Here is a 27,103-nt window from a genome sequence, read left to right as displayed (position 1 = left end):
AGGTTTTGCGAAAACACTTTTAATCTGCCATAGGAAAGAAACTTAAGCTTTGCAATTATATTATTCCTTTTCAAGATTATCTAGTACAAGTTTAAAAATCAGTTTAAAGTTTACCTCCACTGCTTTTGCAAGAGCACTGCATGTGTTCTCTAAAGACGATCATAATCATTTTCATCCTCGTTTAAATCACTCCTAGACGGGTTTGTGAGAAATTTATGTTGAAGTCCTTTTTCGTTTTATAAATACCCCAATACTTATAACAAAATCACATTACAAAATTTGGAAATTTTCCAATATCGTGCTGACTTATTGGAGAATATTTCTATATTATAGAAAATAATTTATTTCTTTTTAAACTTTTCTGATCACTGGTTCTTCTGACCAGATCGCAATTAAAACTCGAGTCCCTTTCATTTGTTCACACATCCATTACTATTCTTATATATTTTTATATTATATATATATATACATACATACATATACATACAGTACAGGCCAAAAGTTTGGACATACCTTCTCATTCAATGTGTTGTCTTTATTTTCATGACATTTACATTGGTAGATTCTCACTGAAGGCATCAAAACTATGAATGAACACGTGGAGTTATGTACTTAACAAAAGAAGGTGACATAACTGAAAACATGTTTTATATTCTAGTTTCTTCAAAATAGCCACCCTTTGCTCTGATTACTGCTTTGCACACTTGCTAAACACCTCTGGGAACTCCTTCAAGACTGTTGGAAAACCATTTCAGGTGACTACCTCTTGAAGCTCATCGAGAGAATGCCAAGAGTGTGCAAAGCAGTAATCTGAGCAAAGGGTGGCTATTTTGAAGAAACTAGAATATAAAACATGTTTTCAGTTATGTCACCTTTTTTTGTTAAGTACATAACTCCACATGTGTTCATTCATAGTTTTGATGCCTTCAGTGAGAATCTACCAATGTCATGAAAATAAAGACAACACATTGGATGAGGTGTGTCCAAACTTTTGGCCTGTACAATACATACACACAAACACACACACACATCCATATATATATATATATATGAAATATAAAAATAATGATAATGGATATATATATTTTTTTTTTTACTTTGTTTATTGTGGTTATATTGCATTTCAGAGGCAGGATATTTGCATTACCAATCAACAGAGAAAGTGTTTCAAGTCCCACCCCAGTGGCACTTTTTGGTATGGCCGTTTTGGTTACTCTAATTGAATGGCCAGTTGAGCATTTCCTTTTTGTTCTCAGAAGTTGATATGCCCCTCCTGGATCAATTATATGTTTGGCAGAATCATGTTTTGTTGCGTTTCCTTTTGCAGTTTGAGTACAATAAACATTTTAAATTTCAGGAAAAAAAATGTAAGCAAAGGGTACCCTTGCAAAGGTTATGTGCATGACGTCACATCATGCAGAATTCACTGCGCTCACACCCAATGAGTAACAGTTTTAGCGTTCAGATGAATGCTGCAAAAAACAACTAAAATAGGAAGAAAAGAACTGTCGTGTGATTAATTGCCCAAACAGATTTGACACAAAACAGGAGCTATATTTTTAGAGACTGCCAAAAACGAAGTATAGGACATGGATCACTCTCAATATTCAAGTCTAGACTAAAAACACACCTGTTTAGTTTAGCGTATAGGGACACTAGTTCTAGCTCTAGCTAACTCCTCACTCCCAGTCAGACCTATAATGTGAGGTGTAGAGCTGGGTGGGGATTGGTGCCATTGGCTTTGGATGAACTGAACTGTCAGTGCTGTCACTCTAGCTTCATAATCGCTTGTGGAATTGGAGTGCTGACATTTCAGGGACTCCCCATGCCTGCATTCCCACTTCCCACTTGCCTCTCCCTCCTACTTGAGGGATTTTATTTCCCATACTCCTCCTGGGGGGTGATGCCTAGAGACCTCAATCTATCAAGATGTCCAGCATACCCTACTACATGTGACGTCGCCACCACCAGTGACGTCCCTGCATCCAGCTCGCCGTTCTGCCTGTGACATCTTCCATGTATGATCCACTGCCTTACCTCTAGTTGCTTGGGGATTGGAAGAAGACTCGGCACTGGCTTGTCATCACCTCCCTGCTCTCCAGTTATTTCTCAAATCTTATGATTGGGACAGTGTGACTTGGCACTTAACCATCTCTCTTATTTGACTATCCCTGCCGGTCCCTGGAGGATGGGCTCCCCCTTTGAGTCTGGTCCCTCCCAAGGTTTCTTCCTTCTTGGGAGTTTTTCCTTGCCACTGTCACCTATGGCTTACTCACTGGGGGCTTTGGGTGCGGATGCTGTAAAGTGCTTTGAGACGATGTAATGTTGTGATAATGCACTATACAAAAATAAAGTTGTTGTTGTTGTGGATCGGTCATGTATGCCCGATACCCAATCCGCGTAATTGGTCTGGATCGGCGCCGATACTGATCCGAATATCAGATCGGTGCATCTCTAGTTAAAATAATGACATGCAGGTACAAATCTACCATTATCTGGACTGACAGGACTGAATGCTGAAGGACCTGCAGGAATCTGTACGAGAAAGAAGGCTCAGAAGCCACCTGCAAGAGGTGGTGCCCACCTCTGCTTCTCCAGCTCCTCCAGGTACCCTGCGCCTTCCAGCCCTCCATTCAGCACACCCCGCCTGGGGAAGGAGCCAGCAGGGACGGGGCTGCTGTCCCCGGATCTCACAGACACAGCACCCTCGCACGAGTCATAGAGACGCGCTGGAGCTTTGGGTCTCAGCTTGGCGCTGGGGAAGGTGCTCGGGTCCAAGCTGATCTCTGCAAATACAGACACATCATATCCAGAGCTTCAGTACCAGTCCGAAAGGCTAAAAATACTCCCTATAACAACGCATTATGTAATAACTCGAAAAAATAAATTATCATAAAATGTGATGACCTTCCAAATTATATCAGGTGTGATGCATTTGAAAAACAGTTCAATGTGACATATTGGCATAGTGGACAGGAAACTAACAAAAAAGGACTCGACATCAGTAGTGTGGTAGTGATTCAGCTATGCACAATGAGATATTTCACAAAGCTAAGTTATCTGTAAACTTTTCCAGGCCATGGTCAGCACTATCAAAGGTAATATGACAAATCAATTCAACCACCTAAATAGGGAGGCATCCAACACAATTTTGTTTAATATTCAAAATGAAGTATAACTCGGGACTTAATCCTCTGGGGTCTAGGGGTAGGGAACACACTTTCACTGATTGGGGCATGGTCACACATTTTATACAATATCATAAACTTAATTTATAGAAAATAAATTATTTCTTATATATTTGTTTTGGCATTAAACTCATCTGAATCTTAGTATACTTTGTAAATATGTCCAATTTACATGAAGTTTAGACATTGTTTGCAGTTTGGAACACTTGCAGAAACATTATAAAAGTGCATAGTAAGCAATGGTGGCATTTTGTTTTGATCCCAGATATCTGATCACCAAAGTCATGGCTACATGAAGATGGTGTAGGTGCAACATTCAGTTGGATAAATAAGAAAAACCTAACTCATATTACTATTTCTGGTCTCCTTCCATTGAATATGTAGCAACTTTCATGTGTGTGCATGAGTCATTCACACCTGCCCCGATGCAGGCAAAACAAATAAAGGTGACATGTTTTTTTTTGTCGATTTAATCTAATTTTAACAACTTTAATACTTCCGACAATGGACATTTTGAAAAGAAGTCAGATTACGAATTTAGTTTTTTTCATGTTTCCACAATAAGATTTCAGCGAGTTATGAAGTGAAATACACGAGAAAGATACACAGCATCGCCAAAGATGCCATCGACTCCAGAGGGTTAATCATCATTTTGAAAGTGGTGTCTTTAATGCAAAATTGTGCATTAAATGGTGCTAAATGATAAAAAGGTCTGTTTGTGTCTGGATATTCTCCACAGAACATTTCAAATTTTGGAAGAAAGATTGCAGTTCAGATCATGGATCTTGATTGAGTGTTAGAAAGACCATATATATATGATATGATATCTTGGGAAAATGAGGCCAACCCCAGAGGTACGGTTCCATCGTTTTGCAAATTTCAGTTATTTGATGTTTGTGTGTATGTATGGTCAGGTTTGATGGCCAGTTTTTTCGCTGTAACTTGTGACTAGTGACATGCTGTATTGCAACAGCAATAAAGGGTTTTCATCATAAAAATATACCGTACATTTCTATTGCACAGATCAAAAACCAGGACCTTTATGAGGTGCCAAATCTGCACTTTGAGGAGAAACACAATCAAGCTCATCGGCGTCTCTTGTGTGGAGAATGGAGCTATGCAGATGGAAGATGGAAACTGCTGATGCCTAAGCAATGATGGTGAACCCACAGAGCCAATGCATCCGACGTATCCAAACGCTGCTGCAAGGGTGCAGCACGTCAAACCTGGTGAAGCATCTCTCTCTCACCCTGATCTATATAAAGAGCTTAAAGATGGTCAGGTATGTGTGACAACAGAAATAAGACACCTGACAGTGATGTAATTTAGCAATTATTACGTGTCATGTTTCTGTTTACAGCCTAGGTACTCACCAGGTGGCCCACAGCAATACATTTCACCAGTCCACATTTTTTGTCCCAGACTAAATGTCCATGCAGCTCCTTTGCTTAGGAAAAGCGAAAATCCTCTTCAGATCTCTTAGTTAGTGAAAATAGGTACAAATGTAGGTCACAAGTGTAGATGCCTAACTCTAAGCCTCCTTCAAACTGCTGCTGAAACAAGTGAAGGGTAGCTGTACCTTTCAGCCTCTCCAGCAGGTCGATCTGTCCTGAAGAGTCCATGGACTCCTCCTCAATGCTTCCCTGCAGCTGCTTTAGTACCTCCTAGAAGAGAGAAACAGTGTTAATGTGGGCACTGAGGATGGCTGGCTGGCCTCGCCCTCTTCATGGCACAAGTACATGCATGTAGGAGCATCATTATTTTACCAGGAAGCCAGAGGATCCCTTTGCTTTCTCAAAGGGCACGGGGCAGGTTACAGGAAGCACAAAAGCACCTAGATACAGTGAACGAGAGGTTCACCGATCCCACTTTTTCAGTACCTTTATGATCACAATCCCTGAACAAGAGGGTATGGGCCGTGGAGTATCAACCTGATCCCAGAGCTTAGAGCTTTTTAAACTAAAATGTATGCCAAAAAACTTTGTTGATTAGGTTACTAAAAACATACATAACGTAATGTTCTATTTTGTTTGTAGATCTTGTGTTTTTGAAGCATTTGAAGTTGAATTTGAGAGTCTTCCATGCAAGGATATGCAAATGGCGAATGCTTAAAATGGCCCACAACTTTTCTCCCAGTGGCAACAGCATCACTTACGAGGGGCTGCTATCGTAACAAAATGTATCAAAAGCTGTAGCAAGTGCACAAAGCACTCCCAAATCATCCATCGCTGTTTTTTTATATTACTCGTGTTGCCTTGCATAATTGCGTGCGCTTTGTTTAGTAGGATTTTCCAATGACTGTTACTTCCACCTCGAAACTTTGTTTTTACAAAGATTTCAAATCACTGTAACTAGTTGTTTCAAGCGTAAAATGCTTCCAAATTGCAGACATTTGTTACTTTGCTTTGCAAGCATGCAAATCACATTTGCTATCATCACCCTCTTATCTGACGTTCTTACTCTCCTCGTACTGCAACGGGTATACACATGTCGTCACAGCAGGTGGAAGTCACTGCGCAGGACTGATCATTTTACATATTGATACGAGTATTGATAATTGATACATATTGATAAGTGCATCGCTTGGTGCCGTGTCATATGTGCTTGTGTGTGTGTGTGTGTGTGTGTGTGTGTGTATGTATGTGGGAAGAGTGTTGGATGAATTGATATTTATCCTGATATTTTAAAATGTTATATATTTTTTTAGATATCACCAAGCCCTAATACATGCACATTGTCAGACCAGCACCAATCTGCCACGAGTTTCTCCATAAAGTTTGCGAATAGAATTTAGCATGAAGCAGTTACAAAAAAGGATGTGATAATGTTATGTGAGTATTTTAATCATACACTGAAAACCCAAATGCTCAACCTAGCAGGGCTGCAAATCTTTAGCTATAAACACTCCCATAGTTCTGGTTATTGCTTTGCGTCTGCCCAGCCCACTGCAGAGCAGCAGGGTGGTCCTTAAAAATCAACTTCTGAAATTTCTTGCTCTCACCCCCTAGTTTTGTTCTTTGACATCAGAACATGTTTTTAAAAATTTACTGGACAATTTTGGAACAAATTTAGGGGCTGCTCAAACATCTTGAAAATTGAAGATTTTAAGTTAAAAGTGTGAATCTTGCCTATGGCACATCGCGTTGGTATAACCTGCTTTGTGTAGCTATGCTCAAAAGTGGAGATAGCAATAAAGCTGTTGCATGTGCAGTAGCAGATGTTAAGAACAGAATCACATCATTTGTACTCAACCAGCTTTAGACATCTCAGTCTCGTGATGACTATTGTGAACTGCTGGAGTCGACGCTAATTTTCCTTTGCGTGGTGTGAAGTTCATGGCTTCAGGGGCAATGCATCAAGCACGTAGGATAGCAAAGGCCATATACTCCATCAAAATCTGGTTATTCCGAACTCAATTGAGACCGACTGCTCGTGAGGAGAAGGGACTTTGAGATATATAAATTTTTATCATACGACTGCACATCACAGCTTGGTATGCCCGCCCAATTGCACCATGTGCACTGAACAATGACCTGTTGTTTCTTCAGCAGCTAATAGCATACAACTCAGTGAATCCAGCTCTATCAAAGGTAGCCAGCAGCAAGTTTGCAGGACACCTGTGTACCTCAGTGAGGAATTCCTTGGGCTGGCTTTCAGCAGCAGTCAATTCTGAATCAAAACGAGCAATGATTAAAAGCATAAATGAAAAGGAAGGAGATGATGAACCTGCAAAACAAATCCAAGTTAACCTGAAACAGTCCACTAACAGGACTTTGATACCAAATGAACACTGCCATTTCTTCAGCATCTGCAACTGCCTGTTGGCTTCCTGGAGCTTAATGTAGCCTTATGGAATGAAAACACAGATTATCAGCACTGCTTGAATGTTGTACATAACATACATGTTGGCGATGACACAGCTGAAAGGACAGTTTCACTCATTGAGGAGTACAATACCATACTGACAAAGAAAGAAACTCAAAAACAATACCTGTTGCAGGTCGTGAAATAGCATCGCTAGTAGTGTCTTCCCCTATCTCAAAATGAATCAAGTCAGACTGTTCTACTGTTCTAATACATAACCTGAATGCAGGACAGAGTCATATATTTACCACAATGAACTTTACGGGACATTGATTTCTGACTCTATTCACTATATTCAAGCACTCCTTCGTTTCACTAAATTCTGTATGACAGAAGTTCCCCAGATTAAAACATCCTTATCTCATCCAGTCATCCATTTCTTGGTAGTGGGTGACAGCTGTCAGCCAGTTTGAAGTGTGGGGAAAAACACAACTACAAGCCAGCAAGGGGACTTCTAAGGAACCATCTTCACAACTTTGGGTACAAGCCACTTCAATCATCTAAACCACCGTGCTTGATGCAGCCTTTACTTTTGCATTGTCTTTGTTGTGAAACTATCATTAAATCAGTAATAAACATCGAGAGAGAAAAACATAATTCAACTACCAGAAATTTGTCATCTTCTGTGAGAAATTTTGTGTCAAACAAATAATGATTATGTCCCCCTTAAGATTTTGCCTATCTGATCTACTCAGGGATGGGTACATCAAGCTCGATGTGGCTAGATCTAAAATTGAATACATTACACTCGATAAACAGACGTCTGACTCACGAAAAACATGCATGCCAGTAGCAACATGCATTGCTCAAAAATAAACAAACCTCATAAGGGCTGTCATCAGGAACCATGGGCTCCAGTGGAAAGCTGACAAGCCCGGGGGCTTGGCTGAGAAGCAGCCGGCCGCAGCGGTGGCTCGTGGTACCTCGAGAAGCCGTCTCTCATCGCGCCTGGCTCAGCACATAGCGAGCTCTCTAATGCGGCCCTACAACAATGGGACTGCGGGTGCTTTCCATGGGCACTGAATTATCCGGCTCTGAGCTTCTCCCCTGGGAATAAGGAACCTGACAATGTGCAAGATCACCGCTGCTGCATCTGTCCCAGTCGCCTGAGAAGGAAATGCATCAGCCTCTATTTTCAAGGCACATAGTACAGAAAATGCCTTTCCACTGTCACTAAGGGCACAAGAGGGGTGACCTTGTTCTGTGGCCTAGTCAAAAGTCAGCCCTCAGGGAAGAGACTTTGGTACTGAAAACAGAGCTTCTGTTATCTCTATTATGCTGGATGACAAGGACCTGCCTTTCACACTGAAAAACTCATCAGGCATTAACAAAAGCAGCATCATCATACAACTAATAGCCACCAAATATTTATCAAAATTACTGGATAAACTCCAAACAAGTTGGTCATTAGCACTAAAGATGCACTGATCTGACATTCGGATTGGTATCGGCACCAATTCAGACCGGATTGGGTACTGGCCATACATGACCGATCCACGTCAGATACTTATTTAGTTTTTGGCAGTCTCTAAAAAGATAGCTCCTATTTCGTGTTAAATCTATTTGCACAGCCAATTGCACAATAGCTCTTTCCCATTTTACATGTGCTTTTTGAGGCATTCAAGCTAAACACTAATGCTGCCACAGCTTTTTTCTTGCTACTCAGTAGATGTGAATGCAATGACTTCTGCCTGCTCTGACGTTACACACATACTCTTCATAGCAGGGGGAGCATAAGAAAATCAGACAGAAGGGTGACGACCTGGAAGTATTTTAACAATAAACAGTAGCAAAGAGATATGCAATCTTTGTAACAACAAAGTTTTAAGAGGTGGGAGTAGTCCATCTACAGTCCAAAAAAGTGATATCTGCTGATATCAAGTTCAAGGCAGAAAGGGGGGAGAATCTTCCTGTTTTTGTGTACCCTAAAGTTGCAGCAATTTCAGAACACTTTAAGGCATCCTACGCTGCCAGTAGAGCCAGAAAAGGCATTAGTGACACACATATGATTGAAAAGAACTCCTCAGGAAGCCATTATGCTGCTCAAAAGGCTGTCCACTGCTCTGCAAAGCTGCTGTGACAGCAATACCAGAGCTGCAAACGCAGATCACACTTCTGCAAGGAATGAAAGCCTAAACCCCCCTAAACGCCCAAGGCGTTTTAAATGTAACTCGAGTCCTTAACACAAAGGTTCTAAAATAGTTTATTTCAGAAGCAGTCCCCATCTATAACAGAACAGCGCCATAGAGGAGCAGATCACTTGGAATAAGTTTAAAGTAGTATTACTTCAATAATACCTAAAAGCCTAAAATAATTCCAGTCATGAAAGTTACAATAGAATCTGCAGTACTAAAGTTGGGGAATCTCAGTGTGTTAACATTTAGGCCACCGCTGCAATTGTTGCAGTCATACAGCATAAAATGTAAGAACATACATTTACAAACGAGCCATCAAGCTCATTTGGGGAGAACTTAACTAACAGCTCAGAGTTGTTAAAATCTGATCTAGCTCTGATTTAAAGGAACCCAGGGTTTTAGTTCTGGCATGCTACCAATGCACGTCAACCGAAACCAACTGCCAATGCACAGCAACACTCAAGGTCTCCCACAGCATTTAGCAGAATGACAATCTACTTGAGGGAGAGCAGCCAAGTAAATCAGGGGCTTTGTGCGGAAATTGCTTCTCCAGCCCCCGAGGAAAAAGCCTGCGGCTACCTCACACAACACATCAAAGTCGACATAGAAACATGTGCCATTTGTAGCCAACAAAGAAACTTTATGACCAAATACAAAACCATGTTCAATGTTCCACTGTTGGTCCACTAAGACTTGATAATAACAGGCTTGATAACAAAACTAGTACACATATACCTTACCAACGGAAATTCAGACAAAATTTTTAACTGCTGCAGCTGTGAAGCATCCAACAAATGTTTTTTTGGAAGAATAAGGGGAAATGAATCAGGAACGGATCTCAGCAGCATTAAATACAATAGCAGGAAAAGCCAACCTGCAAAATAAATCACTTTGGTTTAATGGGTCAGTAGTGACTCCCCCTCTGTTGTGCTGAAGCTGACCAGTTGTTTTTATTCTTTCACTGCTGCATCCTCCTACTAATTCCTACCCAAACCAGCAGGGGCCAGCAAGTTACCACATAACACCACAAGTCACCTTTTTAGGGAGGCATCAATATTTTTTCTGACCAATTCTTTTTTTTGGTACTCATTGATACCGATACCACTATTTTATTAGTACAATTTAGATATTTAGAAAATATAGTAAAACTGATGCTTAGGGGAAAAAAAATAATAATGATAAATTTTCGGTCAAAATTTATAAATCAGTGCACCACTACCGTATTGTTTGCGCATCCTTAAAATATTCCCATACTTTTGATGTCTGTGATCATTTAGTCAGAGGATCTCCATTACTAGGCACTGCCTAGTAATCTTGTCCACTTCAAAGTCAGAGATAACATGATGCGTTGACATTCACCACACCGATCAACGCATTTATGCAATTCATTACACTGGCACATGCAACACTAAAAAAGCATGAGCAGTATTTCCTTTAGAAATACTACTTTTGGTGATGACATGCATGTAAGAAAAGCCTTTGGAATCACTGGTTTACCATGCCAGTAATCCTGTCATGCAGTTCTCATTCTTAATCAAGTGATGACCTAGTTTTAGTTATCAAAACAGAATAATTAGATCATATTTTTGATGTTTTTTAATAAAACCCTCATAAATCTGAACACACACTGTTGGTTTTCATCAATCCACAGGGTAGAACCGCTTCGTCATTGTCCCTTCTTTACGATGACTGACAACTGCCAATCAGCAGGCCCTCGGTCTGAAAGGACTGTATAAAAGTGGGGAGGGGAATTCTGCAGCGGACACCTCCGCTTCCGGAATGGAGCAAACCCTGGCAGCATGACAGCCAGTCACACTGCCCCCACATTATCATACTAGGGAGGGGGGAGCAGGCAGGGTTCCTCCATTGAAATCCTGTCTTGGGGGGAAAAAAGGCTGAAGCAGAACGGCTTTTTTTTGGTGCTGAGGGAGCGCAGGCACTTGGCTGACACAGAGAATTTCCATACCAACTCCCCTTTTGTCAGCAACTAAACAGAAGGCTGGGGGAGGGGAGGGTATGAGAGTTAGGGGACGACACAGGGACCATAAATGTTCCAAAACGACCTTTTAAAAGTACAAAATAAATCGCCCACAACAGTTGTGAGAACAGCGTCATGAAAGAGCTGGGGAGTAATGAATCCAGGCAACCGTCACTGTGCGTAAAGGGAATTAAAGCAAATCAAAGAGTTACACAAGAGAAATGTGCACCTAAGCACACAAATGTGGCTACGGACATGCATTTCTGCAAAAATAATCCACAGACTACAAGTTCGCAGCACAGCGATGACAGCTATTCAGATGAGTGTGGTGTAGGAATTCATTTCAGTTCTCCTTAGTTTCTGCAAAAACCATGTCAAAGCACATTACCCAGGATCATAGCACTCCCTCGTGGTGGGGGGAGGAATTTAGGCTCCATATCTACTTAACAGCCATGACATCAGAATAAATACATAAACAGCTTAATGTAATTCAGAGCTATTCAATTACTTAATAAATGCAAGAAAGAATGCCTTTAACGTAGAAGACTGCCTTCGATTAGCATGACACTTACTCCACAGGTACATGAGTTCCCCATAGATTCATATTCAGGGTACTTTATCACCAAAGGAAAGTTTTTGGGTGTGGGAAGTAAAGGAAAAAAGGGAAGGGAAATAAAGGGTTTGGATGACAGCTGGCGGCCAGAGGGGTCATGAGTCTTACTGACTTTTAGCCAATTAAAATGTGCTGTAAGGTCCAATTACAGACAACCCAGCACGCTGGCATTTTTAAACATGCAAACATTTCAGTTTTCTGAAAGCAAATAAAAGTACAGTATTGTTGCTGTAATTATATATTGCCTTACCCCTTTTACATCAACTTTTACTTGACAAGCATTGGAACCGGAAAATCGAAGGCTTGGCTAAATTAAAAGTGTCTGATATTGTGGTCCAGCATTATCTGCCTCCTCCTGGCCAATCAGACCAACATTTGAGTGGGTTCAATGGCATTTTAATCAATCTGCCCATTAGAAAATCAACTGTGATTGTGGGTTAACGTTAATGTACCATTAAAGCCAGACAGAAAGAGCACCATGGAAGCCTCCCGGGCAGTGAAGCATCTCTACAAGAAAAAGCCAGAATTCGATGAAACGATCAAAGAAATAGGGCACACTGGGTGACTGTCAGCTCGCTCCAGTCAGGCTAGCGCTCTGTCAAAAAAAAACACACCCACTCTTTCTTCCAAAACCCCTCGACACTGGGAGGATGTACCAGCAAGACAAGAGACCTGACACACACTTCGTCTGTGCAGGAATTTAGACACAAAGACAGCAATGGAAACCAAAGTGAGCTGCAGTGGTTTACTGTATTTTACAATACAGCTACAAACATGTCAGCTTAAGGCAGGAGAGGCAAGAGAACTGAGTAACTCAAAGCCTACAGCTAAGCAGTGACTGGATGGCAGCTTCATAATATAAAAGCAGAAGCATGTTCTCACATTGAAAAATCGCTATATTTTCAGTTTATAGCAAATTTTTCATAGTTTGAAGGCAAAATATTTTTATACTGACAATGGGTTCAAAGGGTTAGCGTCAGATCCCCTTAAAAGGACAACATGGGATTGACTGGGTTTCCTTACCTTCATATTAGAGGCTTCGGTCTCCAGTTTGGTCAGATGGTTAGAGTTGTCCTCTAACTCCTGGCGGAGGTTGGAGTTCTCCATCTTAAGAGCCTCCACTTGCTTCAGAAGCTGGTCATAAGAAGCAGCAGCCATCCTGGACCACGTCTTGACCTGAAAACACAAAATTCTTTTTAAAATCCTCTGAAATCCCAATAATGAGCTGGATTTTAAGAAGAACATTTGTTTCACACCACACTGGAATCCAAAAGTGGCATGTATAGGAAAAGAAAAAAATGGTGAGGAGACATTATCCACTACCCTCAAGAATACAAACACTACACAAGTCCAAAGCCTGAAGATAATGACAGAGGCAACCCTAGAGGTTTCAAGACACGCAGATCATCTTAGGGTTGCCGTGAAGCAGTAACAAAATTACACTACTCATGACAGATCTGTTGTAAACTATGTCTATGTCACATAGTGCATGTTTTCAGATGATTCCCATTTCCATTTGTGTGAGAAAATGTGGATCAGTGAAAGGCCTCTTCTGGCCAGGACAGAACCAGATACATCAAGCATGAAACCACTTTCATGAAAAATTAAACAGTAGTTATTGTGTATCACTGTGACCTGTACCAACTAATTTGTCCTTTTCTGCAAACATGCTATCCATGTGCAGGAAGACTAGTAAGAGATCAGATGTAACTAATGGCCAAGAAAAACATCTCCAATAGAGAAAATCCATGTTTATTAAGATAGCTAACATAAGCTAAGAAATAGTTTCCGGGAAAATATTCAGTCTAGCTCACAAATAGAGATAATATGCTAGTTACACATGTATATACTAATTGATACTTACTGGTTTAAATGGCATCTTTCTTTCCTTCTTAACATCATGCATATGCATATAGACACCAGACTATTTTCAGTTATATAAAAATATAATTTAGAATTAATTATAATTCAAATATAATCTAACCAAACAGACTGATCTACTCTAGAATGTATAAAATTGGCAGGAAATTTGGCTGAAACATATTAAACTGAAATGTGCAAGTTCCTCTTAAGAGTTTTTGTTAAACTACAGCTGAGTAACCATAAATATATTAATACAAATGAGCATGAGCAAAGTGAGATTTAAAGAAATCAAAATGCAGCACAGTTAAAAAAAAAAAAAAAAAAGATCTATATAAAACATACATATACGTTCAGTCATACACAACTAATGTCACAACACAAAGGAGCACTTAAAAATGAATTTAAAAAAGCAGCACGCCCAACAAAGAGATTCAGGAAGGGAAGGTCACGATAGAGAGGCACAGCTTCATAAATAAGACATCAAACCAATTCCTAACCAAAAAATGCCACTTACACCATGGCAGTAATTTGTATACAGCGTATAATTACTGTGTGCGGTAAATTCCCCGACTTCACAATCAGCTCCGGGCCGGCGTGCAGCCCTGACACTAGGGCATCTTCGGTGCAACTGCATTCTCTTGCACCAATGGCTGGAGGCAGCAGCGCAGTTCTCTGCATGCCCTCACAGCACCCAGCCCCAGAACGAAGCCCCCCCCATTCAGCCACTGCCGAGCACCGAGTCTCTCCGGCAACACAGGAGGCAGTGCTCGCCCGCATTCACTCGACAGTCGGTAGGCGTATGCGGCTGCCGCACTGTTACTGGGATTGAGTATGCTCTCCTGAAGAGGCACGGGCAGCCTCAGGTGTCCAGGGAAGCCTACGGTAAGACGGTATCGCCTCGATCCTGATTCGTCTCCCAGGTGCACAACAAGACCCGGCTGAACCTTCACACCATAACTAAAACACCGCCGTAACACTGGCGGCCACTAGCAGCTTTTCTCCCACTCTGGCCATCCTGGTATTTTCTTTCCCCTAAAGCACAATGCACCCTTTTATCATTTCTTTAGCGGCTCATAGATAAAGAGCAAACAGGCACATCCCCCACACCCTCCACTAACTCCCATTCACATCCCTGGAGACAAAGGACTAAAAAGCCCAGCTCTGACACTAACATAAACGTAATGTTCAAAATTCTACCTCATCAGAGGCATTTGCTTATAAGACTGCACACAAAGAGATATATTTAGCTAGTTCTTGAAATGCAAACCTACCCCATTTCAGTGCTTCTATCAGCATCCATTCCTTCTCTCGTTCAATGTGTCAGAGCAAGACCCTACCCAGCCACTCGTCACATGGTTACCATCCAGACCAATCAGAAAGCAGAGTAATCTAAATACATAGTGCAGTGGCCAATGCGGATTGGCCTGCTTCCAGGCGATTACACAGCTGCTTCCTAAAATCAATTACATCTCAGAAGCAAGGGTGTGTGTGTGTGTACAGGTGTGTGTAGGTGTGTGTTCTCCCAGGCTAATGACAAGTACAGCCTGAAGGTCACGCTGCAGGGGAAAATGAAAGAGTCAACAAATACCATTGTGTTTCCCAAAAAAAAAGGTTTTTGAGACATTACTCTCATTACTGAGCACCAACCATTCATGCCAAATAAGTCTGAATGTTTCCCTGAGGCCCAGTTTGGGCTAAGGATTTTTCTTTCTATGTGTCTTCCTGTCAAAAATAACCCAGTTTCATAGTACAGAGAGCGTCGGTACTGATCTGTGAACAGGAATACCGAGGAAGGTAATATTAGGAAACCCTGTGAACGGGGATCAACCTTAAATGCACACGTGGGGATAGCCGGCCTGCTGACGCATGAGCAGAGGGCCTCAAGGCTGCTTCCAGCAAGGTCTGATGCAGAATCCCGAAGTCTGACCGACCAACAGCAACTGAGGACCAAGCCAAATGCTGTCACATGTATGTAGACTGTATTACTTAGGACAGTTTACTACAGTCATTTTCAAGAAAAAATTCATTCTAATAAAATTTAATAAACTATGTAATGAGGAATTACTGAGCCATATACAAACAGAAGTAAATACAAGCAGTTATTCTCAGTATAACATTATCGATAAACAGTAGTACAGTCGAACCTCGTTACTACGTACCCCGGATACAACGTTTTCACCTTTTCAACGTACAGGTTTCTAATTCCCGTTTTTAGCCTATGTATTATTCCAATAGCAACCATTGTTTACAGCGTACACCCTTACAGCATAAACTTCGATACAACATCCAATTTCTAAAGAAAATACGAAAACTAGCCATCGTTACAACGTACAGCGATCTCCCCGCCCACCACAACTTGTGTCGCTACATCTACCTGTATCTACCTGATCTTCGCCCGACAATGCACATTTGTCTATTGTGTTGTAACTTCCCGCATTAAATGAGTTGCCTTGACCGATCGTTATTGGACTGCGTAGTAATGGCTTGTTAAGTGTTGTGTGCGTATTCTTTGTTTATTAAACCTTGTGAAATACCAGTCATGCCGGTAATTGTGAATTCAGAATAATAATGGAAGTAAAGGATTTTATGATTTAATATCATAATATCATTAATATTTTCAGGCCAAATGCCAATTTGGATGCAAATGTTTATTTTAAAAATCCATTTTGACCAGCCGTTGTGTAATTTCGTTGCCGTTTATCGCCGGCCGGGCCCAAGTAATCGTGAGTAATTTAAGGAAAATCTCAAGGATCCAAATGAGCTTTGTCGAATTATTTAACAAGTAATAATGTGTTCGTTTGTTTTGTAGTCAATTTAAGAGTCTGTTCTATTAAAGTTTTATCATTTATATGGATATTTCGTGAGTTCTTTCATCCATCTTGCACTAAGTGGTTACAACGTTCTATGCTTATAACGTACATATTTTTGATATCCCGTCTTGTACGTAGTAACGAGGTTCGACTGTACTACTCAAGGCCAGAAAGAATTAAACATTTACAACACACACATTATACAACAAAGTTCCTGTTATAATTCTCAGAATACGTAAGCCAATAGAATAAAGAAATAAATCAGTATTTCTAAAACAGAATAAGCAATGATTAATCAACTTTTAAAAGGTTCACACAACAGAGTACATTCTCTTACACATACCGCCGGCAGCTGCTGAGGAAAATGAGACATTCAGCCACAATTGAAATACATCCTTTGGAACTGGAAATCACATTTTAAGACTCCTTTAGCTGTCGCATACCTCAAGTAACCAGTGCCAGCCAGCCAATCACATTAAAATTAGTGATGCTCCGATTGATCGGCCACCGATCATGATCGGCCGATATTGGCTAAAAATAGTTTGATCGGCGAACCCCAAAAGCACCGATTAAAAAAGCCGATCACTTGACGTAAATTACTTGCGCGACTTTTTGACACGTGCATGCACAGCGCACAGGTAAACAGCAGCAAAGCGGAGCTTACCAGCGGCAACACGAGTTCTCCCGTCTGGAAGTTTTTCAAAGTGTCCGACAAAGACGTAAAGTTAGCCGTTTGCAATGTAGACAACCATAAAAACATGATGGATGCCCTCAAATTTTACTCTAAAGAGTTTCAGGTGTAAACAAAGGTTTCTAGAAGGAAATAATTATTTTTGGTTTAAAAAAAAAAAGAAAAATCCAACCAATTAAATGGACTGCTTTTATATAGCGCTTTTCTACTCTTACGAGTGCTCAAAGCGCTTTACATTTCATGCCTCACATTCACCCATTCATACACACATTCACACACTGGTGGCGGAGGCAGGGGCGGATTATGGGTTGCGTGGGCCACTGGGCAAAACGTTCGCGAGGTTGGAAGAATCAGAAGATCTGTATGGCATGACAAGAAACAAATATTTGCTGTACTGGAAAAAATTCCAATATTGTGATGTGATTTTGTTATAATAAATATTGGGATTCTTATAAAGCAAAAAAGTATAAATCTCGTACAAACTCTTAAAAGTTAAACAGCAAGGATGAAAATGTTTATGATTATCTTGAAAAGTACATGTACAGGTCATGCACGTGCAGTGGCGGTAAACTTAATTTTTTAATCATATACTACATAATCTTGAAAAGGAACAACCACAAAAATGGCAATGCTTGCCAAGTTTTGATTCCTATGACAAAGTAAAAATATTTTAGCAAAACTTTTACCCCCTACATTATAATTTCCAGAAAACAGAAAAATATGAAAAAGCCTGATCTCAGCTCAGTTATCACAGTCCTTCCAATGTGAAAATTGCATGTGCATAACATGAAATGATGGTATTAATATTGCACATCATCAAACACCATAATATAGTGTAGCCATTTTTCAAATATTTTCAATCAGTCTTTGTCAGCTGATATCACACTTGCTATAGCCGCAGTGTATTGTGGGTTGAATCACCATTTTGGTTGTATACAAGTGCGAGCATTTGCGTCCGGCATTATCTCTGGAAAGATGGGACACTCGTACTATGTGAAAGGCTGACACATGGTAGAAATGGCAGAAAGGTGGATGACAACATGAGATTTTTTCGGTTTCCCACCTGGAAAAGAGGATATAGACAGCAGGTAGAGGAGGTAATGAAGAGGTGTCGGATGGCCTGGGTCGCAGCAATGAGACGGAAGGAGATCACTTTCAACACGATATCTCCCTTAGTGTGTGTTTGCGTTCGGCATTTTCATAAAGTTAAGTAAGATGTTTTATTTAAGTAATATTACTGAATATGCATTTTTGTCTTCTAAAATTGGTATTTTCACATTGGTTAACCTACGCTAGCAAGCTAGCCTCACTACGGAGGGTAGCAGAAATGGTTTATTCTGTTCGTGTTAAACTAGCATTACAGAGTTAATGCTTTTTAAAGACAAAAGTAAACAGCAAAACTGTAATGACACGTTTATCAGTGCATGTATGTCAGGGGTATCAGACTCCAGTCCTGGAGAGCCGGAGCACTGCACATTTTGGGGGTTTCCCTCATTTAACACACCTGATTCAACTCCTTATGCTAATTATCACACAGCTCTTGAGCTGAATCATTTGTGTGGGGACAGGGAAAGAGCTAAGCTACACAGGGGTCCAGCCCCCCAGGAATGGAGCTTGACATAAGCCACAATGCTAGATAAGGTTGTTACTGTGTACTATGCCTTGACAAACCAATGCCTGTTTTGATCATGAAAATTGCTTATTACTGATTACATAAAACATTACATTTTTGTGGAGAAAAAAAAACACACTGAATATGAAATATTAAGTTTGTTAACCAAATGTGTTTACATCCACGATACACCCCAAATTTCAAATGGGGGCGTGTCAGACAGTGCAGACACGTGACTGACAAAGACCAATACAAAATACCTCACCTGGTGTTGTGATGTCATTCAGCGGCGGTACCAGAGTTTACGCCGGTGGAAAACCAACACCTTGAAGTACCATACTTTTTTGAAGTACCAAAAGTACAGTACCTGGTACAGTGAAAAAGCGCTCAAAGTGATTCAACCCCCAGTTTCAGCAAGAAGTGTTTATAGAGAAATTAAACCAAACTGTTACAGGGAGCCCAGTCCACTTGCAGGGCTTCTGTGCTTCCCATCTGGAAGTGTCAAATGCCAGTCTTTGTGTAGACCAGCGTCTTGTAGTATTAAATCATAGTACAAGTAATGCAATTAATCTCCTGAATGCATCGGCAGTATTACAGAAAAGAAAACCTGAATTTGTGCCGTTTTCATGCAAATGTGGACGTTTCTGAAAGACACTGGAGACAGACATTCAAGCCTGACCTCATTTGTTCCTTTTCCTAACACTCCTCACACATTTCCCAATTTATGTGGGAAAACGTTCGTTGGATCCTATCCAGGGCTGAAGCTCCTGGCAACGGGAGGGAGACATTTAAATCCTGCGACATATTTTGAGAACACACTTTTACACAAGTCTTTTCTCCACCTACAACATTCTTTTGGCCTAAGGAGGGCTATGCTTGAACTTCAATGAACAAAGAATCTTTTTGTTATATATTCTGGGTTTTTCCCAGGAATTACAACACACGTTAAACAGAGGACAAAATAGTAAACAAAAGGATTCAAGAATATAAAAATGCTCCATGCAATTGAAATTAACCTAAAATAAAACAGGAAATGTAATTACTTGTATGTAGTAGCACCATGCTCGATTTCAGCTAAAACACTTATGCCTGAATGCAAACAGTCTATTGCTGCTACTAATGTTCGGAAAATAGTAAATCCCACCCAAAAAAAGCACTTTAATTTACATCATACCAAACTTGGAGAACAAGATACCTCAATTTTCCTATATATGTCATTTTCATTATATATTTAATTATATATTACAGCAAATTGGTACTTTTCTGATATCAATGTTTATACCAAATGCCCCTATTCTAAAGTGGCACCACTTTGTAGCAATCAACTTTAGCATGAGTCTCACTAAAACTGCACATAATTCAACCTCACACTGCATGTTTAAGTTATAAAATCACTGACAACAAATAAGTAAAATGTCATTTTTTCAATACAACACATGCAGAAAAATATGAAGTTTAATTTACACACTTAAAAAGATTATGCAGGTTGATAGAGAGTTGACCGTTTCCCCACAATGGATTTAGGCCAATGCAGTTTTACTGCTTAAATACATGGCTAGGAGAACACATTTGCAACCCTGAAGGCTGCCAGTGCAAATCCCAAGACAGGCTCTGCTCTTCAACTGCATACTAAATTTCTACGCAAGACTCCAAGCACAGACTGAGAAATTTAATATTAAAGTTTGCGGGTCACTCTACAACACTTTTCCAGAGTCATTTTAATAAAAGCTTTCAGTTTAAAGTATGAGTTTGATATTGTCAAGTTACAGCCTGCCTGAGATGTAAGCAAGTGTCTGGCCCATAATTTGCAGTGGAACACCAGCCCCCAAACTCAAAACCCAGTTCCCAAAATCTACAAAAAACACACACATAGGTCTAGAAACACCCTATTTGGGCTAATATAGGTGTGTTTGCTGGGGTTGATTATTTAACAGCAATTCACATAAATGTGACTTGAAAATGTTACATAATGAAAAATAAAAAAATGTGAAGAATTGAGTTGGGCACAGATGTTGCAGTCATCAGAAATGTCTAATATACCAAAGCTAAAGGAAAAAAAGGCTGATAAGAGAGGCAGGGTGGCAAATCTGACTCAAGCAGGGATTCAAGCCAGTCTGTCAAGGATTGTTTCAAATTTCATCTTTATCTTATGACATTATAGTTTGTTGGTTATTGTTGCCAGTTTTGTTCTGTATTATTTTGTTTTTTCACTGTGTACTGTCTTTCATGTGTATGTAACACACGGCACCATAAATGAGATACAAAAAAATGTCCTTAGAGAAAAGCCATTAACTTAAGTTATACAACTTTTGGGTAACCAAGAACTATTACAATTACCCTAACATCTGCCTCCACCAGCCAAAAAAATCACATCAGGAAACCCTGTGCTGGAATGCAAAACATGAAAATCCGCTCACCCTCATCAATCACTAACACTGGTGGATAAGATCAATCACTGCTGTAGAATGTCTAAAACTTCGAGTTAGAAACAAAAGCAGAGTCAATTTCCATTGCAAACTTACAACATAATTACTGGGCAATTTCTCCTCAAGAAGTTAGCTGTTATGTTTTCTCAATCCTATATGCCCATCTCATCACCTACAGCTAGCCCTCACATTACCATCGATGCGTCGCAGGGCACAGGCATTTAAACGATGGGAGCTTGAAATTTTAGGGAGATAGATAACAGGGGGAGACAGGGAAAGACCGGGGAAAGCAGACATTTCTGTGAAACAAACGCCGCTTTTGTCGCTGCAGCCTGGCCGCGGCATTACGCAGCCTGTCCTCAAATTGTCTGCTTTTTACTTCAGCAGAAACCAAAAAACAAACACATACAACAGAGGACGGTGATTTCATAACGTTATAATAAAAGGTTACTGTAAGCAGCCTTACATTTTACAATAACACCGGGGCACAGCGCCCGGTAAGCTAACTATCGATTAACGTGTATGCGTATGTACACTGTTCTGCAGAAGGCTTTGCCGAGAATTTAAATACTGAATATCTAAGTCTAAATAAGCTAATAGGCTGTCATGCTGATGTTAGTATTAAGGTGGTTTAGTTGGACTGGAGAGCCAGTGTTAAACATAATATGCCGCTATCCAGTCGACAGGTAAACCCGTCGACGTGGCTACCAGCGATATTTTTGTTTTAAAAAGTTTGTCTAAGTGTTGTTAGCCGACAGGCAGCAACTATTCACTACAGCTAGCTAACACGGTTAAAGGGCACTTCGGGCTGTTTCACACAAAATCAGTATTTACCTTATTCGTAGCTCAACATGTGTACTCCCGAAGATATCGCCAAATTAAAAATCCACATCAGACTAATTTCGAGGGGACACCTCTCCCCTCCGCCAATTACAGTCATGGATAGAGACAAGTGAAAACTTTTCTTTCTTTGTCTCCCTCCGGTGTTCCTAAGCGGCGGCCGCCATCCTCAGGCCCGCCATATTGTGTGAACTGCCAGCCAGCGCGCATGCGCTGGAAATGTAGAGATGCCCTAGGGTCACTTATGGCTGATCTGGAATCAGAGGACCTCCTAACAATCAAAATACTGATAATTCTGGGACAGACAAGTAAACTGAGCGCTTTATTTTTTGCAGAGCAAATTCAACACAAAGGAGGGGCGTTTGTTCTACCTGTGTTCAATAGTACCAGTGGCCTGTACTACGAAGTGGGGTTACTGGCTTATCAGGGTAATTTGTCCGATTTAAGGTACCACAGTTTAAATGGACTAAATATTTTTTTACTTATATTTTGCCCAGACTACCTTAAATCCGACAAGTTACCCCGATAAGCTGGTAACCTAGCTTCGTAGTACAGAACCCAGGCCACGAACTGGATTACTGTTATCCAACCAGCTTCCAGTCTCTTATCATCGAGGGTTGCATCCTGAAGGGGATGCTCTAACGCACTATGGACACTACAGAGAGAACTGTTATATTAACTGGATAACAATACAAGAGAAAACCCATATGATATAGGAAAACCATGCAAACTTTACGCACACAGAGCAGAAACATGATTTGATGAGCTACTCTGTAACTGCCTCAAACATAATATGCGAAATGTCACAATGAGAAAGGTCACCAATTTCCACCTGATTTAGCAAAACCGGAGAGTCCTAGGAGTTTCCATAAATAGCTCAGTACAAGCATCCTATATATGGATAATTTATATACAATGGCACATTTTGCAGATTCAAGCATTAAATTATAAATGTAGCATAACATATCTGAATGACTTTTGAGAATATACTGGTGTTTGTTTCTTGTGCTAAACACCACCTTCCTCGGGTGATGTGATTCTGCCCAGTTTTACAGTACCTCCAATTCTCATATGTCTATATCGTAAATAGAAAATGAAGTTACAGAACTGAAAACATCAACCAAAAATGCCTACTTTGTTCTCCAGGAAGTCTCTTTTTTATCTCTTTAGTACTTAAACACTTCAGTTATGCTTTAAAAAACCTTCTGTCCACAAGAAAATAACATGATATTGAAATATCTTAGCAAACAGCATTTCAGAATACACTTTTTTAATGTAGATGAATGTGATTTAAGCTGGTCACCAGGCCCTAAAGCCCCATTTATACAGTGCATTTCTGCAAAAACACTGGTTAGAAACTGGAGCCAAAGCTTTTGCATTGGGTATAGATTTTGGGAATGAATTTCTATTTTGTCTGCGAAGACAATTAATAAAATGTTTTCATATTTTCATTTAGCTTTATTTGTTTTTGTTAGTCACAACTTATCTACTAACCCTGGTACTGTTGTGTATTGTCTTCATTGTAGTCATGTTGGAATTGTTAGCTAAATAATTAATTTGATATTTAGAACTGGAAATTTGAATATTTACACATATAAAAATATTGCAGAATATACATTCAGTGAGCCGCTGACATGAAATGGCCGATAGGGGGAGTAATATGCCCAGGCAAGGAGATAGTGGGCCAGCCCCCTTATAAGCCATAAATCACCTTGGTTACGTGGGAAAGAAGTGCTTGGGATGTATATTAATACTGAAGTAATGGAAAAACGAGGTATGTTGATATTGAGAGGATGGAAAGAGGTTTATTTTTTAATAATGGGTGACTACAATTAATTACTGGTGTACTCTGTTGCAGTTTATTTCTGTGTTTAGGTTATGTTTTAATCGGACTACTGAATGTTTTTTATCTAAATCTTTTTATTACATCTTCCTGTCTTTCAGTTGAACTTCTAAATTGCTCGGCCATCCATCTGTCCAATTTATTTCTCAAGTTAAACGAGTCAACATAATGGCACACTGCTTGCACTATGTTATTGTCAAACGTGCACCGTATATTCAACCTGTATATTCGTGAGTTAATGAGGCGGAAAACATACAGCGAGCGTGTACTCCCCCTGTGGTCCTGTAGTCCCCGACAGGTGGCGGCGCGATCTATCCCACTGAAGTCCGCCGTGTCCGAGTCCACGAAGGCGGGGTCAGGGTGCGAGGAAATGCAGTCCAGGGAGACGGGCACCGCTTCTTAGCAACACGCATACCCGAAATACAGAAGAGGGATCCTCCATGACCATTATTCTCCGGATCTATGACCCGGACGAGCGCTTTTCATACTCGCAAGAATACAACGCCTGGATGATATTTTTTAAATAATTCTGTTTCGTTCCGTGCGAAATGTAGCGATCTACCCGACTTCGAGGTGTATTAAGGTAGGGAACCCATGTGCCGATGGGATAAAGAATAATGACTTTTTGAGAAATTTCGACATCATCTTAACGGAGAAAAACGGAAACACATTGTTAACATTAATCTGGCAGTAAATAAAAGCAGGGGAGGTGATATTCTGGTGCTGCGTTGTGAAAAATATCATAATTGCAGGGGGATTTGTTGGATGTTCCGCTGAAGTTAAGACAAAGAATTTCTGTAAGGTAGGAATACAGAAATACGGCTGTAGTTATTTAATTGGTATCAGCGTAGCAAAAATTACAATATGGAAATTCATTTAAATATCGATACGGGTTGTATTTAGATTCGTGCGTGTTTTGTAAAGTTATACGAACGGAATAGAGTTTTCCACTGTCCGCCGTTTCATAAACACAGTAGACTACGAAAGAACTTCAGAATAATCGCTAGATATACAAAGCTGACATATAGCTGTGAATAACTATGAGTCTACGACAAGGAAGCAGCATTTTTTAATTTTTTATTATTGTCTTTATTTACTTCTTCGGGAGGGGGGTTTGCAGGTGCCTCCTCAGTGCATTAAAAACAGCCCGAATCCACTTTGTTTCGAAATGAGTTGTTTCTGTGCTACTCAAGAGGAATTTTACTGCGAGGTTTTACTTTTGGATGAAAGTAAACTGACGTTGACTACTCAGCAACAAGGAATAAAGGTGAGCATTTGTTTTCAATCTTAGGCACTTGTCGCCGTATACTTAAAAATTATGACGAAAACGGCATTTTTTGTCTGTGTCGTGAACGTCGAGCGTAAACGGTTTTGACTAATCGGAAATTTATTAATAACCCATAGCTTTTTAACAAATCCTGATGTATTTTTTAACCTATATATGTTTTATTAAAGGAAAAGCCTGCCAACACATATTTCCCTTTTTATGCCAGACGTCAAACATTCTATTAATCTTTTAATTCGGATATTTTTTGTTGTTTAAAATTAGGAGATAATCACAATTCAGGAGTAGTAAAGGCCATTAAGCAATAAGAATTGCTAAGAACTTTGAATTATAGCAATTTAAAATCAATAATGTAATAGTCTAGTGAATGTGAAAAAATACCATATTTTTTATGCATTTTGATTCAGGCTATCCTGACAGAATACTTAAGTTCTGAAACATAGAATATCTTGAATTCATATTTTTAACACATTTGGAATTTATGACTCTTTTTTTACGTTTCAGTGGTGCGTCTCCCAAAAGCAGTAGTTGGAACATAGTTGGAACAATGCAACTGAATCAGTCCAACCTTGTAAGTTGATAAGATCAGCTTTTGGGAAACGCACCCTAGAATAGCTGCCTTGGATATTTGGCTCAGAAGACATTTTTTGTTAAAAGTGAAAATTGTACATCAATCTTTTGACTGGTTATTAATTTAACCAAATTAAGCAGGTAATTCTCCTATAAATATCACATTGCTTCAGTTATGTTCATGTTTGATGACAAATCTTTTTATCGTTCTTGTTCCTGGTTGTTCCAGCCCCTTCCAGCAATTCTGAACTTTGAAATTGGACTCTTTGTAGTACCACCACTCCCTATTGTCTGCCTAAAGGATACATTTGGTGGGTGAATATAGGGCGCAGTGCAGCAGGGCTTGACTTTGGCAGACAGAATTCAAACCAAATGTTGTATAAGGTGTTTATGAAACTAATGTTTTTCATGTGTGATTTTGTGAAAGGCTGCTGACAGATGTGAACTTCATATAACAACCACAGTGAACAATATTTTATCTATCTATCTATCTATCTATCTATCTATCTATCTATCTATCAATCTATCTATCTATCTATCTATCTATCTATCTATCTATCTATCTATCTATCTATCTATCTATCTATCTGTCATAAAGCCAGACACTTGTGAGGTTTGGGAGACCTTTTGTCTTATTGCATGATCATCCATCCATCCATCCATCCATCCATGCATCCATGTACCATTTATCCAGTACAGATCTGCTATGAGTATACAGCCTCTCCCAGGAGGCACAGGTCAAGGGGGCAGGGTGCATCTTGGATAGTGTTGTATATTCATGTCACTATACAGTAAGTTGTTAGTTCTTAATTAATTCTCATTAACATATCAAGCAGGTGGCTGTGAGCACAGACATGTAACCTGTAACGTGTGTCTCAGAATCTGCCTTACCACAGTATCTGTGAGGAGTATTACTTCTCCAGCTAAGCATACACCCACGTAAATACAATAAATTCCATGTGCCTTTAGATAAAGCCAACAGGGAAGGAGTCAGACGCCAATGTACTCTTGTGTGTGCAAGCAGTTTCCTGTTTGTCTAGAGGCTTTCCTCTAAAAAAATGGGCACTTCTAAGCGATATCAGGCCTCAACTTAGACCTTACCTTTACATTACTCACACATTATTATCTTTTATCAAGTGAGTTTCTTATGATGCCATAAGCGTAATACCGTACAAACAGATACCTCAATTTTAAAGCCAAAAGAATACTTATTATAATGTGTTTTTATTTGAGTATTTCAGTCATTGATTTTGTTGTCCAAATGGTGCTATTATAGTAGTATCATAACTAATTCTAGCAGGATCTGTCCCAGTATATAGAGTATTACCGTGGGGTAAGCATCACTGTGAGGTACTTCATCCCCCATCAGAATATCAAATAGCATT

At 39.9% G+C, this 27,103-nt stretch overlaps 2 protein-coding genes across 9 annotated transcripts in view; one reads left to right on the top strand and one right to left on the bottom strand.

Annotated features, from left to right (window-relative positions):
- The window catches only part of apc (APC regulator of WNT signaling pathway), a 37,029-nt gene extending 14,826 nt beyond the window's left edge, over nucleotides 1-22,203 (bottom strand). For 3 of the 5 annotated variants that reach the window (XM_049018992.1, XM_049018994.1, XM_049018997.1), the window contains exons 1-4: nucleotides 22,015-22,203; nucleotides 12,802-12,954; nucleotides 4,768-4,852; nucleotides 2,585-2,786 (exon numbers count right to left, since the gene is read on the bottom strand). In XM_049018992.1, coding sequence (XP_048874949.1) covers nucleotides 2,585-2,786; nucleotides 4,768-4,852; nucleotides 12,802-12,936 — 422 coding nt within the window. In that variant the 5' untranslated portion in view covers nucleotides 12,937-12,954; nucleotides 22,015-22,203. Of the gene's footprint in view, nucleotides 1-2,584; nucleotides 2,787-4,561; nucleotides 4,667-4,767; nucleotides 4,855-12,801; nucleotides 12,955-14,912; nucleotides 15,008-22,014 lie in introns of those variants that run through there. The other 2 variants (XM_049018993.1, XM_049018995.1) reach the window with 2 other exon arrangements.
- Nucleotides 22,204-24,147: 1,944 nt separating this feature from the next.
- Nucleotides 24,148-27,103, top strand: part of epb41l4a (erythrocyte membrane protein band 4.1 like 4A) — a 70,147-nt gene continuing 67,191 nt past the window's right edge. The window contains exons 1-3 of one of the 4 annotated variants that reach the window (XM_049019006.1): nucleotides 24,148-24,446; nucleotides 24,616-24,665; nucleotides 24,984-25,130. In XM_049019006.1, coding sequence (XP_048874963.1) covers nucleotides 25,032-25,130 — 99 coding nt within the window. In that variant the 5' untranslated portion in view covers nucleotides 24,148-24,446; nucleotides 24,616-24,665; nucleotides 24,984-25,031. Of the gene's footprint in view, nucleotides 24,447-24,615; nucleotides 24,666-24,971; nucleotides 25,131-27,103 lie in introns of all 4 variants that reach the window. The other 3 variants (XM_049019008.1, XM_049019007.1, XM_049019009.1) reach the window with 3 other exon arrangements.

The sequence above is a fragment of the Brienomyrus brachyistius genome, chromosome 7, assembly GCF_023856365.1.
Source record: "Brienomyrus brachyistius isolate T26 chromosome 7, BBRACH_0.4, whole genome shotgun sequence".
Lineage (NCBI taxonomy): Eukaryota > Metazoa > Chordata > Actinopteri > Osteoglossiformes > Mormyridae > Brienomyrus > Brienomyrus brachyistius.
Note: the sequence above shows the minus strand (reverse complement) of the source record. Positions and strands in the feature narration are given on the sequence as shown.